This window comes from Cyclopterus lumpus, chromosome 23 (genome assembly GCF_009769545.1).
Source record: "Cyclopterus lumpus isolate fCycLum1 chromosome 23, fCycLum1.pri, whole genome shotgun sequence".
NCBI classification, from domain to species: Eukaryota; Metazoa; Chordata; class Actinopteri; order Perciformes; family Cyclopteridae; genus Cyclopterus; species Cyclopterus lumpus.
In genome coordinates, this window is record NC_046988.1 from 908,125 (window position 1) to 924,921 (window position 16,797).

At 41.8% G+C, this 16,797-nt stretch overlaps 1 protein-coding gene across 5 annotated transcripts in view; it reads right to left on the reverse strand.

Moving 5' to 3' along the window:
• The window catches only part of arhgef39 (Rho guanine nucleotide exchange factor (GEF) 39), a 60,107-nt gene that overhangs the window by 5,621 nt on the left and 37,689 nt on the right, over positions 1 to 16,797 (reverse strand). For all 5 annotated transcript variants that reach the window (XR_004608964.1, XR_004608966.1, XR_004608965.1 and 2 more), the window contains 3 exons: positions 13,577 to 13,806; positions 6,925 to 7,013; positions 2,355 to 2,469 (listed from right to left, as the gene is read on the reverse strand). Coding sequence is in view for 1 of the 5 variants with exons in the window: in XM_034526125.1 (XP_034382016.1) it covers positions 2,355 to 2,469; positions 6,925 to 7,013; positions 13,577 to 13,806 (434 nt within the window). In the remaining 4 variants the exon portion in view is untranslated. The remainder of the gene's footprint in view (positions 1 to 2,354; positions 2,470 to 6,924; positions 7,014 to 13,576; positions 13,807 to 16,797) is intronic.

Sequence of the window (16,797 nt, forward strand, 5' to 3'; positions counted from 1 at the left end):
AGCGCCGGAGAGGCGTGGCTTATCGCCATTAGAAACAGTTCATTACCGCCATCTACCATGGAAGAAATAACCACTATTTCTGCTTTGTACATGTTGTTCCTTCCAGAAACGTCGGAACATCAAGCCCTTGTGTCTGGGTTCATAATATTAATATGATATATTATATATAATATTATCCGTAGCCGCACACAGCTTCTCCAGGAACTGCGTCTGGATGACGGGCGCTTGCAGACGATCGTGACGTCAGTCTTCTCGCTCTCCTTCTGGACACATTACAAACTCTACTTCTTCCCCGGAGTCTTTGTGCCTTCTCGCCTCTCAGGTTTTCATGGATCGTGGCTGTGTCTGGAACCAGGCCTGCCTGGATGTCGTATGTGTACAGATTGTAATGCCATCTGAGGCAAATTTGTGATTCTGGGCTATAGAAAATAATCTTATCACTAACCACTCTAATCAATCGTATCACTCTAACCACTCTAATCAATCGTATCACTCTAACCAATCTAATCAATCTTATGACTAACCAATCTAATCAATCGTATCACTCTAACCACTCTAATCAATCTAACCCCACCACTGCAAGTGCAACAAAAGCACGACGAGCTAAAACCCAATAAAGTTCTTTTATTAATGTAATCTGCACAACAATGAAATAGTCAGTTTGATTTTTTTTAACGGACTAATCAGTAAAATAGTTCAGATTATTCGGTAGAGAATTTGTCGCAGCCCGACAAACATTATTTATGGGGCCAACTAAACCTCGTCATCACATTAGAAAGTCGCCGTGGTGAACTGGTTACAGGTCACATGCTCGCACTTCCAGCAGGCAGGTATTTGCCTCCAGTGTTCACTCTCACTTTAGCTCTGGTTTAGTGTCCTGAGCTGCTAAAGGCAACGTAAACACGATTTTATATTCAGTAGTAGAGTTTTCCATTACGACAATGACCCAACACATATGGCCAAGGCACCAAAAGGAGTGGCTCAAGAAGCACCTTTTAAAAACTGACCTGTTTTTTAGGTTTCTGCTCAAAATAACATACCCAAAATAAAAAGTGTGTATCTCCTCTACCACAAGACTATTTGAATAATGTTGGTGCTATAATAAAGGCAATCCATGTGAGAGTTTGTTCAGATGTGTAAATATTAGTATATATATGTTACTGGTTAAGAGTAAATAAAGATGAAACAAAAAAAACAAAAATAGACGTTTCAGGTTCGCCTAGGAAAGAAAAGCACTTTCAGGATGATTATCTCTTGGAAGGATGCAGAGCAAAGGTCTAAACCCAACCAGATTATATTAAATATGGGAACAGTCTCTCTGAAAAAGTGAAGCAGAACAAAGTTAGAGAGGCTTTAGTACAGAGAATTTAGGCGAGGTCTCCAAAATGGGCATTTGGGCACCATCTGTGCAATTTGAATTTTCTCATGTTCCAAACCACATATTTCACTTGTATATTACTTATGGTGTTCAATACATCCAAATACAGCAGTCTTTGATGTCTTCTAATCAACAAAGCAGCATTTGCTGACTGTAAAGCGATGAAGCAATTCATGTTGCCGTGTTCTTTGGCTCATATCTCGGTGATGCTTTGGTGCAGAAGGATTTTGTAAAGATGTTTAGAATCTGTGTTAAATCCTCTTGCTCTTTGCTATCTGGCTTTTTCTGATAGCACCGAGCTACAGGTTGCTAGTTCTGGAAACGTGCTGAGTGGGCTTTTTAGAATTCTTTTAGTTGGTGTTTGAGTTGTGTTGAAATAGCTTACTAATTCTTGTTGCCCAAGTTCTGTTGTTTAATTTGATGTATAACATCAAGATATTTGCTCATGTTTATTGTAATGTTTTACACATTTCACCCCATTGGGGGGCCATGGTTTTCAAAAGGTTTTAAGGTCATGGAGTGGCCGAGCAAGTCTGAATCCCATAGAAAATCTGTGGGGGGGAGCTGAAGCTTCGAGTTGCCAAGCGACGTCCTCCAACCCTTGAGGATTTGTAGAGGATCTGAAAGAGGACCACAATCCCTCCAGAGAACCTGGTGACCAACTACAAGAAACGTCTGACCTCTGTGCTGAAAACAACACAGTCATGTTTTGGAGGGGATCAAATACATATTTCATACAATCAAATGCAAATAAATGTATAACCTTTAAAATGTGATTTTCTGGATTTTTTATTTTATTTTCTGTCTCTCACTGTTCAAATAAACCTACCATTAAAATTATATACCGTTCATTTATTTGGGCAAACTTATAAAATCAGCAAGGGATCCAATACTTATTTCCTCCGCAGTATAAGAGGTGACTCCGGAAGTTAAAGTGAAATTGATGCATGTTTGTCAGTTTGTGTGTGTAACTCACCACGTTTCTCTTCCTGCTGCCGCTCGGCGTGTTGTGGTCGTCGGCGACTGATCGGAGAGGTCTCCGGCACAACTCGTCTCTCTGATGGACGACAGTCTGCTGAGGCTGCAGCTTCCTGTGTCAGACATACGCATAGCTAAAGGTCAATCTCAGGGGGCAACACTTGTTCTACGTGTCAGTGTTGTACTCGTAGTACCGGTCCTCTGTCTCAGCTGCCTCACCTTGATCATGGGCCATCCTGACCATGATGACGCTCCTTAAGGGCAACTTATCCCCTTAAGGTGTTAACTTATCTGCAGACAGTGAGTCAGACTACTTTAGGAGGAGAGGATGTTCTCACACGACCCATAAGCCACAAAATGGTCAGACGGACCACGTGGACTAACTCAAGACAAGGACTTTGGATCAACCATGGCACTGGAACCGTCTGACAATGTGTCTGACCTCACCGCTGAGGTCATAGAGGACGAAGAGACCCATCCAATGGTTCACAAACACACTTAAATACACTTTGCCTTGATATGCTGAGCCTGATTCCTTTTCTTGTCTCTCACCCAGGATATACAAGGATTTTGACTGGGACACAATCTTTCAAATGTTGCTTATTTACACAACCGCAATGGATTTTAAATAAAGCATCAATATGTGGTTGAAGTGTAGACGTTCAGCTTTATTTCTATGGAGATAACACAAATATGTAATTAACTGTTTAGGAATTAGTCATTTTTACCCAGTCCCCCACATTTTCAGAGGTTCAGAAGTAATTGGACCAACTAACATGATTGTAAATATAATGATCATTTTTAATCCTTAAGAAAGTCTTCCACCCAGTCATCACCTTCTGCCTTCACTTTTATTTGAAGGATATGAAAAGCATGCTCATTGGGTTGAGATCAGGTGACTCACTTGGCCGTTGAAGAATAATACTATTATTATTAATCTCAGTATGTGTTGGTCATTATGCATCTGTACTGAGGAGCCGTTTGGCCCTAACCACCTCAACACTTCGATCAGCTGTGACATCATCAATGAACACCATGACCCAGTTCCATTGGCAGCCATACAGCCCATGTCACAGCTCTGTTAACCAGAGGATGTGGTTGGCTTTGGGTCAGGAGCCGTTCCTTTTCTTCTCCACACTTTTCTCTTCCCATCATTCTGGTACAAGTTCATCTTGGTTTCATCGTCTAAAGAACCGTAATCTAAAACTGATCAGGCTCATTCAGATGTTTTCCTGCAAATCTAATCTGGTCTTCCTGTTCTTCAGTGTTTTGCACCTTGTTGTAAACCTTCTGTATTCAGGTTCATGAAGGCATCTCTTGTAGACTTTGACAAAGACACGCCTCCTCCTCCAGAGTATTCTGGACCTCAGGATTCTTGTTATGAAGGGTTTTTTTTTACCAAGGAAATAATTCTGCTACGTCTACTTTACAAATCTTCCGGGCCTTTTGGTGCCAGTAAATTCTTTATTTTTCAGTATGCAGCAAACTGTTGATCTGGTCACTCGTAATGTTTCTGCTATCTGTCAGATAGGTCTGTATAGCTTATCAGCCGTTTAATGGCCTCCTTCACTTGCATTGACACCTCTTTGGTCCTCATGCTGAGAGTTCCCTGGACCAGCTACCAAATGCAGATTCTACATGTTGAATCATCTCCAGAACTTGTTGTCTGCTTAGTTTGTCATGAAACGAGGGAACAGGCCACACCTGGCCATCAAATTGTCCAATTACTTTTGAGCCTATGGAAATGTGGGGGGGGATGTGTACAAATGGTTGTAATAATGTGATATTTTAGTTATATCCACTGGATTAAAGATGAAAGTCTACACTTCAACCACATATCGGTGTAAAGTTGTGTAAAGAGGAAAAGACGACAAATTGCATCACAATCCAAATACTTATGGCCCTGACTGTAGGTACTCATATCTACACAGGTCTGTCTGTCATGATAACAATATCTACCTATTGATTAATTGTGTAATTGTTTAATAAAATCTTTCTTTCATTGATCAGGTTTCATTCAGTGATTTACATTCATATTTATATTCTGTTTGGCATCATTTTATGGGGTCAGATCAGTCTCAATAATTGCAAATGCACACACAAGATTTACAAATGTTTGATTTACAAATGCACACAGAAGGATTTACAAATAAATTAGACTCACAAATGCACGCAGAACGACGTGTCTGCGTTTATTTATTTGTCAATCGCACTGCATTTGTTTGTGGATTCTTCACATGTGTGTGGATTTATGAGACTCCCCTGCGGTGGATAGATCCCCCCCCCCATTGTTGTAAGTCATTGAAAGTTCGGTTTAATCTGTTAAATCTTGTAGAAAATCTTGGCGCGGCACGAATGACGCGAATAGAGCGAAGCGAAAAGTTCGCCCGCAGTCATTCAGACGTCGTCGGTGAAAGTCACCGAGCTGTGATGTTATGTATAAATATATACATGATATTAATGTTATGAACCCAAACACGAGGACGTTAGATGTTCCAACGTTTATGGGATGTCCACAACAAGTATAAATAAATAATAAGGAAGAATTAAAACCAATCTGTCAGTAACTAGTAATAATTCTGTTCAGTCAGGTTAAATTCAATAATCAAGATGGATGTGGTTTTGCTGTTCCTGCCATAAAGCTGCACCGACTTCCCATCGCACTGAAGATTGATCTCTGAACGGTGCAAAAATGTGTATGAATTTAATCAATCAGTCAGTATTTCATGTGAGTCACTGATCCTTCGTGGTTTTCCTTTAGTTGTGCTTCATCGTTATTCATTGTACTGTTCATCATATTCGTCATTCAGTCCATTCAGTTTGTGTATTTCATCGTTTATTCATTTATTTTCTGTTTAGCAGTTTATTCATTTAGTTAGGCCAATAAATATTTAATTTACAAATAACTTTTATAAGTTACGATTATATTTATAATAATTGTTATTATGATTATATTCGTTCTATGTTATGAAGATTTAAACAACACAACATCATGTGTGTATGGTTACATTAATGGCTGATTTGGACATGCATCTATATGGAGAGGAACTACATTGCTTCACTTTGCAAAGTTGGATCAATATTATTAAAAATAATAATATGAAAATGAGCTCCAGTCCTGCACAGTACATATATAATACATGGATCTCACCTGAGAAGGGGAGGTCAGAGAGCAGCTGAAGAGGGGAGTAAGAGTTAAACTGTCTTCAGCCTTCACTACATCCCTGCTGGTCAACCTCATGTCACCAGGCATTGATCTGCACACTAATTAAGTCCCTTGGCTAGGACGTGTGTGTGTGTGTGTCTGTGTGTGTGTGGAGATATCAATACCATTTTTTTTTAACGAAGAGTGAACCAATAGAAACTTTCTTGAAGTTCTCTGCAGACAGACAGATGGGAGCTGGTAGATATGTGAATATTTGTGTGCGTGTGTGTGTGTGCCGGGAGTATTTTGCCAGGAAAATACCAATCTGATATGACTTCACCACCCAAAATAATACATTTTTTATAATCATTGAGAACATTCGATAGATTCAGGGATGTCAGGCCAGGCAGTGTCTCTTTTAAATCAATAATTTAGCCTATGCGTGCACGCGCACACACCTCCCCAGTGGTGTGAGTGCTGCTGACCCCTGGTCCTCTCAGTCCGCCCTCTCCTCAGTCCTCCACCATTGCTAATTACACTCCCTGGAGTTTAGAGCCGTCAGCTTGCAGCTTGCAGCCCCCCCAATCTGGGTGGTCCTAGCTCTTTGACAGCCGCCTCCCTCTCCTCTCTGACAAAGTGATAAACTAATTAGCCTGGCCGGGCATGCCGGGGTCGGGGCCTTCAGCGGAGCTGGCCCCTCAGCACAGCGGAGCTGACCCGGACCCTCCTCTGGGAGGAGCAGGGGCCTACTGAGGTCTAGCTGATCAATGATGAGTCGCTGTCTGAGAGAGACAGGCTTGAGGTACAGTATCAGAGTTTTACTAAAAGTCATTCTTCACCCACTGAGAGTTAGGACAATCAAACTCCTACACCCACACACCCACACACCCACACACCCACACACCCACACACACACACGAAGTTTGCAGCTTTCCACAAGTTAAGTAGAAACCAGAACACATCCAAGGTGTGAAGTTTGGAGCCCATCGGGGTCATAGTTAAACTAAATAACCGTTTCCTATGCCCCGTGCCGCTCTCGTCCAGCATTCGTAGCTGTACACACGAGGAGGATGTGCAGTACTTCGTAGATATCCCAAAGTTTAGAGATGCACAACCAGCAGACCGTTGTTGGTTCCCTGAGGGAAGTCCTTTATTTCACAAAGTGCAGATTCTCACCATTTATGGCAAAAACATTTCTTTAACTTGCATTTTCATGTATAAGATACTTTTAGGTGAAGGAAATATTCCTGATCATTTCAAGACCTTCTTCAAAGTGAATTCACAGATTCATTCTTACTCAACTCGTCAATCTTCAACCATAAACTTACATTCTAGCAAGTCATTTGTAGGACTTCTTGAAAACTCAAGCACCCTGTGTGTGAGTGTGTGTGTGTGTGCGTGCGTGTGTGTAGCAGCTACGTACCCGATAGCTGAGCTCAGGCTTTGGTACCAGTCATTGAGATCCTCCTGGTTGCAGGACATCAGCAGGAGTTTGGCTTTGGGGAAGGTTACCTGGAGAAAGAGGAGGAAGAGGAGACCGCTAAGCATGATGGGGTTCTCACACATTGTCAGGACTTTTCAAGGACCCATAACCAGGGGTGGGCGATATGGTCATTGGATGAAATAACCTACTTTTGCACACTGCTGTGTGAATTAAACACTTGGCAAATGTAAACTGCTGAGTATTTTCTCATGTTATTATGAACTTTAGTGCAAAATGATCTTAAAATGCGATTGTTATCAATCTAGGCAATTGTGTATCACGATATGATTTCACCACTATGATTCCATTGACGTTAAAATATTGTATTGAATTATGGAACAGTCCTAACCATAATAACAATGTCCACGAGCATTTACTACCTAGATGTACACAAACAGAACTGTATAGTATATTTTACTTCAAATGTTTATGAAAATAAAAAGGGCAACATTTCTCAATCTCTAATAGTTGGTTTTGTTCATATTCACTTCAAACTCCAGGCAGTCACAGTATTAAAAACATTTTTCAGACTTTACTATTTGTCCATAAACACATCATAAACACATTTTAAACCCCCTTAGCCCACCTAGATCACTGGAGACCCATCCCACCACCGCATTGGGCTGCTCAGTGATTCCATGTTTGCTCTGTTGCCAGCTTTAAAAGTAGTAAATGACTGATGTTGGAGCTCCGGGCTGAAGGAATACACCGGAAGCTTCACAAGCACTCACATCTCTCTAGCAAAGGGTTTCAAATGAAGGAAAAGTGAACGGTACCGTCAGTGTATTCTTAGTGCGCCTCATTAGAAACTCCATCAAGGCTCTCAAATGCTACACAGACTTACCAGATCCAAACATTATTTAAGCTTGCTGGCAAACTGAAGAAATGTACGTGATGGTCGCGAAACATTGTCACGTGTCAACACACACGTTTGGTCCAAGGCTTCAGAAGATAAATGCGGGGCCAAGTTAGCGTTACATTTATCTCTTTATCACCAAGAGATTACTGGAACAATGCATTACACCAAACACAACCAACTTCTATGACGTTTCTGTCATTTCAAAGATGTCACCGGCTACGTGGGGACTTTTCCCTCTCAGCGTACATTTAGACATTGGTTTCTTAGTGACTTCTTTGTCGTCTAATGTTGGACTGAGGACAGACAGTGACTCTATTGCCTCTCCATGTTCAAGTGGTATTACAAGCTAGAGGGGTCGGGGCTAGCTGGTGGACACAACGTCAACACTGTGATCATGTTAGTTTAATTGTTGAATGTCTTAAACTCTAAGTCTGGCCAGATCGTACACGTCGCACCTTTAAAGAACTTGGCCAGGAGGACTCAGTTTTCCAGGACATTCCTCAGAACCTGCACCATGATTTGGTTTCCCAAGAGGCATGCGAACAATACTAAAGTGTAGATGTGTTAGCTTCTGGTTGTGTCGTAGTATCCTCATCATCTGTCAGTCGTCATGAAAGGGCCTGAAACTGCAGTGACATTATACAAACAGTAGAGGGCAGGCCAAAGCAAGCAAAGAAACCTCTCTTCAGGTACAGCAAAAAACCACGGCTGCTCCTCACGGCCTCCAAATACGGACATCTGAAGGTAAAGAAAACAGGGAAACAGAATCCGTCACATTCACCGGACGTGTTCTCAGGACTCCTTCCCAGAGTGATAGGTCCTCTTCCTTTGAGTCAACAGTAACTACCAACTCTTTCATTGGCGTCGCTGAAGCCAGCCGCAGATTGTACTCGTCAAACAAACCAAAAGGAGCCCAAACAAAAAGGGGCTTTTAATTACACCGGGAAAGCTATTACAGGGGATCAAAATTAGGCCCGCAGCATATTAAATGACCCTTCATATTTACCTGCAGCCTCTACACAGGAAGCTAGCTTGTTGAGGTGACATATCGATTATTTCCATGCGTATTTGGACAGAACTTAACACTGGTACAGAGGAGTGTATAGCTCATCAAACATAATTATGTTTTTACACAGGGGAGGGGGGAGTGTCTCTCATTATACTTTAAATAGATTAAGATTTCACACGTACCATCATCAAAAGTATTATCTAATTACAGAGTTCAGCGAGTAGGGCCGAACTGAGTGCCGCATGATATTAGGCACTCGCCACTTGGGGGACGACGGTTGATTTATGCACAAATAGATTCCACTTCTATTGCAACACGGTAATTAGGGATTTGTCAGGAAATCTGACCCTCTTAGGTAGAAATTACTTTGTATAATAAGAGACGGCAGAGCACGGAGCCTCATCGGCGCACATAATTTAGCTTGATTATTTATACATCAAAGGGAATCTGTCAGGGATGTGAGAAAATATTCAAGCGGCAAGGGGGATATTAGCGGGAGGAAGACTGCAGACGGAGGGAGGGGGAGAGCGAGAGAGAGGGAGAATAAGGAAGGTCGACAGATGGAGAGAGAGAAGACAGAAGATGAAGAGGAAAAAAATGTGGGGCGAGCCACAAATAAAAGCTAGCTCTCTATAAACATGTGTGACCAAAAAAAAAAAAAGAACAGGAAATTTTAATATAAGGTATCCCCCCCCCCCCTTTCAAACTTTGCATATAGATTGCCATGGCATTTACAGCTGTCAAATTTAATTTGCCTTTAATTCTTCATGGCCCTGGACGAGGAGGGCCCTGGAGTGCTGACAGCCCTTTTCCTCCAGCTCAGGTAGGGGCCCGGGATCAATAATGTGTCCTTATGAGAAATTACGTGTAATGCTATTGAGTATGCATTTGGGCCTCGGTGGGATAAGAGGCTAATGAAATGCCATTTCTGCCGTTAGATAACGCGCGGCGGCCTCGGCGACAGGCTTGAGGAAGATGTATTTACTGGAGGGCCGGAAGAGATGGATATGCAGCCTAATCTGATCCAGCAACTGAGAGATTCCACACACACACACACACACACACACACACACACACACACACACACACACACACACACACACACACACACACACACACACACACACACACACACACACACACACACACACACACACACACACACACACACACACACACACACACACACACACACACACACACACACACACACACACACACACACACACACACACACACACACACACACACACACACACACACACACACACACACACACACACACACACACACACACACACACACACACACACACACACACACACACACACACACACACACACACACACTTCATTAGTCCCTTGAAGGATGCCTTTAATTCACACTGCCTCCAGCAGATGAAGTCACACAGGCCTCGTCATGACGACACGTCTCCGGGTCCCAAATCTTGGGTTGATTTCTCTCAGATCCTATTGGCTGATTATGGGGCAGGTAAATCAGCTACTCTGGCACCAACACGCTATCACATTTTTAGGAATAGGTATCAAATTACAATACTTATCATGGAGCTGACCTCTGTGTGTGTGTTGAATGTCTCAAAAACTAAAGTTAAATAGTTTTTTATGTTGGCTCGAACCACACGTTAATTACCTGATTAGCCAATCAATATGAAATCTGAAGAATCTTCAGTCCAACTGAATATCTAAAACAAATATGAATAAGAACATGAAAAGCTAGACAAGAAAAATAAAGACGTAATATTGAGCTCCAGAAAAGTGTAATGTGACATTTTTAAAGACCAAAGGATTCATTTCTTAATTGCAAAAAAATAATAGATGAATCAATCTATGAATCTATAAAGGAGTTGCAGCCTGAATTAGATTAGACTGCTTATGTTTATACAGCATTTACAATGATGGAACTATTTACATATATCTTTTGGGAAGGGAATCCACATGAGGCTGTGTTAAGTGAAATATTGCATGCGATTTGGGATGGAATTTAACCTTTTTTAATTCCCAAGGAATTACAAAAACAAAACACAATTTCATGGATGCAACAATAGATTATTTTCATTTTCGGATCCATCTATTATTACTTTTTTAATAATTCAGGATAAAATTGTACTAAAAATAGAGCTGAAACAAGCAGTTATTCAATTATTTGATTGACAGAGGTTATTGGCAACAATTCTGGTCATTTGTTAATTATTACAGTTCCATCCTCTGAAAGGTGTTTCTGTTTTCTATCAAAGAAAAGTGAATATATTCATGTGTGGGTGTCACCAATTAAGAACTGGGGGTGGACATTTTTTCACTTTTTGGACACTAAAAGGTTAATTGTTAATGAAAGTAATCATAAAGTGCAGCCCTGTTTGAAATGACCAACAGACACAGCACATTGAACACATTTACTAGATAGAGCTTCCTAAATGTGCTCCATGTTTGATATCTGTGATGTATAAAGGTTATAATTATTATTATTATTAATAAGAATGAATGAAGGATGATAATTGTTTTATTGCCTCAGCGTCTTCATGTCAAAACGTTGGACAGCAGCAGTGTGAGCAGACATTAGCAGCACAACATAAAGAGCTCTTTCTGCCAAGATGAATATTGATACCATGCAGCATTGGCACTAAACACTCGCTGCATAAGCGCTTCCGTTACTCACTCAATGACGCGCGACTCGTTCCTTTGAATGTTTCATGACAGCAGCTACATCATTTAGACACAATTTGTCAGCCGGCAGCTGTAGCGCGACCTGGGAGACGGATCAGACTGGGAGGAGAGACGCGCTGCCGGTTCAACTCCTGGGCTACTTCGACAAGGGTGTGCAGTGATTAGGGAGGAGGAGGGGGGGGGGGGGCAGGTCTTCTCTGACAATCACCACTAAGAGGCATGTTACTTCAAGGGAACCTCTGTGTACAGATCATACAGCAGCAAAGTAAGCAATGAAATAATGCCCCTGCTAAGGACTCAGTCGTGTGTGAATTCAAATCAAAGAACAGATGTCTCCCCACCTGCTGCCCAACAAACACTCAGAGAAACTTTTCCCAACGTGTTCTACACTTACACGTGAAGAAATGTATAATCCGGTGCCAGCTACTTTGTCTGAAATATGAATTTGTGATATGATCCAAAAAACAGACGGGACTTGATGAATCTGTTCTGGTAAGCACTAGAACAAACAGAAGCAACATATCCTCTTGTTCTTATAAATTATGTTTATCATTGGAGACATGAAACATACCCAATGTGTGTCACCCAACATGCTGAAGCATGCGAGTACACATCTTTTAGGATGCACTGAACTGGAATAACCCCGTCACTTCCTGAGAGCCTCCTTGCCGTTTGGAGATGCGTAACCATGGTAACTCGTGCCAACCTCATGTGATAATTATTTCTGAGAATCATGAAGTCTGAACTAATAAAAATAATAATTACGTCTAGCAAAGTTATACTTGCAGTGGTATCGACGTTACAGAGCTGTCTGTTAACCAGCGGGCTGTCGTGCCCTGTGTTTGTACAAAGATGATAATATTTAATAAGATTTAATGACAAATGGACACATTAAAGCGCCCTGCTGGTCTTCCCACCACTAAAACTCATTCATACACTCGTGGCAGAGGCTGCCATGCTAGGTGCCAACCGGCCCGTCAGGATCATAATAGATCGAGATAGAGTCACACACACACTCACACACTGATGGCACAGCTTTCAGAGTCCTGTTGGTTTCAGTATCTTTGCCCACGCACACTTCAACACGCGGGGATCGAACAGCCGATCTCACGGTTTGCTGACAACCTGGTCTGAGCCAGAGCCGCCATCATATCCAATTCACGTTCATACGAATGTTTGGAACAAAAACAATCTCACATACTTTTTCCTGATCCGATGTGAGGTCAAAGGTCAGGGATGTCGTATGTGTACAGATTGTAAAGCCCTCTGAGGCAAATTTGTAATTTGCGATATTGGGCTATACGAAATAAACTGATTTGAATATTGTTCTAGTGTACTAAAGAGCAGGTTATGATGGCATTTTGGACACAGACAAAGACTAATTTAATTATTTAAAAATGTAATAATATTCTAAAGTATACACTGCACACATTTCTGTCATATTCATGTAATGTGTTTATGTAACTTTGTAAATGCTGTTCATTCTGTACACATGACATCTATTCATCTGTCCATCCGGGGAGAGGGATCCTCCTCTGTTGCTCTCCTGAAGGTTTCTTCCCTTTTTTTTCCCTGTGAAAGGTTTTTTTCTATTTCTTGGGAGTTTTTCCTGATCCGATGTGAGGTCAAAGGTCAGGGATGTCGTATGTGTACAGATTGTAAAGCCTTCTGAGGAGAGTTTGTAATTTGTGATTTTGGGCTATACAAAATAAACTGAATTGCATCGATTTTCCAAGTATGTTTTAATATCATATGTATACGGCACGTGCACATGGGAAGGGTTATAGAAAGAGATGCTGGATAAAATACACAGTCCTCGTTCTATTAAAAAAAAGTATTAAGTTCAGTTTTGGAATAAATATTTGCATTAAACAATTTCTTGTATTTAGATAGACTTGTATGTAAACCTATCCGATCCTCATTTGGAAAATATATGAAAGAAACGTGAACTTTCGTAAGTGAGTCAGTATTAATTTAGTTCCCTCTCTGACCGAGCTGAACCCCGTCTAATACACCAGTCCTGAAACTTTGTCTGACACTCACGCTGAGGAGGCCTCCCTGGCTCCGGGTGTGGCCAAACACCTTCTCCACAGCGCAGTCCTGCAGGGGGAAGGCGCGCTGGCCGGCAAACTTGTCTCTGTTGGTGAATTGCAGCGGACTGCAGCGCTTGGCCTGCAGCAGCATGTCGGAGAACAGGAAGAACATTTTGGGCGTAGCGTCCACCCCTTTACGAGGAACCACCTTCAGCCAGCCCTCACGGATGTACCACCTCCCTGTGAGAGGAACACACGGGAACAGAGAAAATCATTATCTGGGACAGCTCTCACAGATAGCAGAGACAAAGAGTGGGTGCATCCCAAGTCTCTTAATTGTATCCCTGTTCCCTCACTCGTCTTTTCCTTGCGTCTTAGTCCCTCCCACCAGAGATGCATGGAGAGATGCAAGGAAACCATGTGAGGAGAGAGGAAACGAGGAAACATGTTTTAAGAGAAATGAGACGTCGTTTCCTAGAAAGCGTCACGTGAAGCAACGTCGATTTCTGATGACTGTGGCCGCTGATCACGTCTCGATCCATCTGATCACGTCTCGATCCATCTGATCACGTCTCGATCCATCTGATCACGTCTCGATCCAGCTGATCACGCCTCGATCCATCTGATCACGTCTCGATCCATCTGATCACGTCTCGATCCATCTGATCACGTCTCGATCCAGCTGATCACGTCTCGATCCATCTGATCACGATCCATCTGATCACGTCTCGATCCATCTGATCACGATCCATCTGATCACGTCTCGATCCAGCTGATCACGTCTCGATCCATCTGATCACGTCTCGATCCAGCTGATCACGTCTCGATCCATCTGATCACGATCCAGCTGATCACGTCTCGATCCATCTGATCACGTCTCGATCCATCTGATCACGATCCATCTGATCACGTCTCGATCCATCTGATCACGATCCAGCTGATCACGTCTCGATCCATCTGATCACGATCCAGCTGATCACGTCTCGATCCATCTGATCACGTCTCGATCCATCTGATCACGTCTCGATCCATCTGATCACGTCTCGATCCAGCTGATCACAGTCAGTCGACTTTAACAGCTGGAGAGACTTTTGATGGAGTTTGTGTCTGAAGTTCTGAACACATGATCAGTGGAACGGACTTGTTTTCTGGTCCCGAACATTCCAATAAAAATTCACTTAAAATATTGATAAAAATGATTGTATAATGTTTTCAGTTGATTTAATGGTGTTAAACTACTACCTATAATAATAAAGACAGTTATCAGTCCTGTCAAAGTGGACATGTTTTCTCTCTCTAGTCTGTTAGTGTTTCATCTCTCCAGCTCTCTGACTTTAAATTGTATCCATAACAAGTTATTGAGAAAAATAACAGATTAAGAAAAGACTAATGTTTTTTATAAATAAGTTGTTTGTGGTACTTTTGTTGTTCAAACCTACAATGAACATATATTTGAACCAGATGGTGAATGAGAAAACAAATCTACTATATAACTTGAGTTTAATCTGGTGAAATCACATAACTGATGAACTGAGTTTGTAAGTCGCTTTGGATAAAAGCGTCAGCTAAATGACATGTAATGTAATGAACTATGAGGGGGTGTGTCGAGTGTTTAAACACTTCCTGGAAGCCCCCTCTCGTGCCTCCGGGATCATGTCTCAGAGATCCCTCCCAAGAGCTTTGGGACGGCCGTCAATATGGCGGCGCAGAACAACTTGTGGTTCAAGCGAGGAGCGAGGAAGACTATTAAGAGACTTGGGATGTACCCAAAGAGTTTGTTTGGGGCCATTTAAAAGTGCCAAACCCCTGGACTGTAGGTGATGGGGTTCAATGGCATTACGTAAAATCGGAATCAGCCGCCACTCACCTGCTGGCCACAGTAACACAGTGTATTACTGTGTATTGCTTCAACATGGACGTACCTGTACGCGTACAAGGAACTGCTACTTGGGTTGTTGGTGCATAACATAACCATAGTAAAATACAAAATGAATAACTAATGTAGATCTGAAATTAAATGAAAGCTGTAAATGAGAGAATACTATCATAATATGTACAATGTATGGCAATTCAAATGGAAGAGCCTTGCAGTTTTTAGAAGTGGTTGTTTTTTAGGTCATATAGACAGATGTTAAGACGTTAATGTAACGCGTGTTTGGATACATATCAAGAAAGGGACCCTCATTATCATGAGTAGTCCGCTCACTTTGCTTTTTGGGTGACTTTGAGGTGAAAGTGTATAGAAACAGACCATCTGATGCTCTGTTTTATGCATGTTGGTCATGTAAAGGCATCAGTATTAAACTGATTTCATAACCAGTTCAAAGTTCCTCACAGTAACTTGAACCCAAACCTTAACCCAGGACCTTTTGAAGCCTAACCCTTACCATGTGGAGAATGGGATTCATTTCCTGACATTTAAACACAGGTTGAATCTTCGACTAGTCGACACATCTAAAAGTAAGACACATTTTAATCTATAAGGTAAAAAACTGTCAGGAAAATGATTGCATATATATTATAGGCGAAATCACTAACCACATTGTATTTTAAATGACACTGAAATCAATATGACTCCAGTGTCCGCTCCGGTGGACTGGTTAGGAATGTGCCTCACAACGGCGCTGCTATATATAATATAAATGTGTACATTCATGAAGTAACACTAAGTTTCACCGACTAGTAGTTCTAGTGCCGTATGTAGCAACGGTTAATCGACTAGTCGACCAATCACGCACATCCATATTGAGATCCCCAGTGTCCAGTTACACAGCTTACTATTTACACTATACAGCCTGTGATTGGACGTTGCACCAGATGTTCCATAGTGCCATATTGACATATCACTAACACCATTCCTAGGGAAAACATACATTGGTGTGAAATGAACTAATAGTGTTTGATGTAGAATCACTGGTTCAACACATCATGGCTCAAAGCTGCTTTGTGATAGAATAGTCATCCTACCATACCACTGTCACACGGGAAACCTGCATGTTCATGCACCACTGAACACACTGAACAGCCACATTGGACCCATTCATAGTAGTCACAAGTTAATCCCCATTTATCACCTCTCACATCCTGGAGACTACAGCTGTAGCTCCTGACCCAACACTGTTTAAACCACTGGACAACACACAACTGTACACAACTGCATTGCCAAATAAAGACGCGTTTCAATTTCCCTTCCTATACATTGGGTCTTGTGTAGATTGTTACTGAAATGCT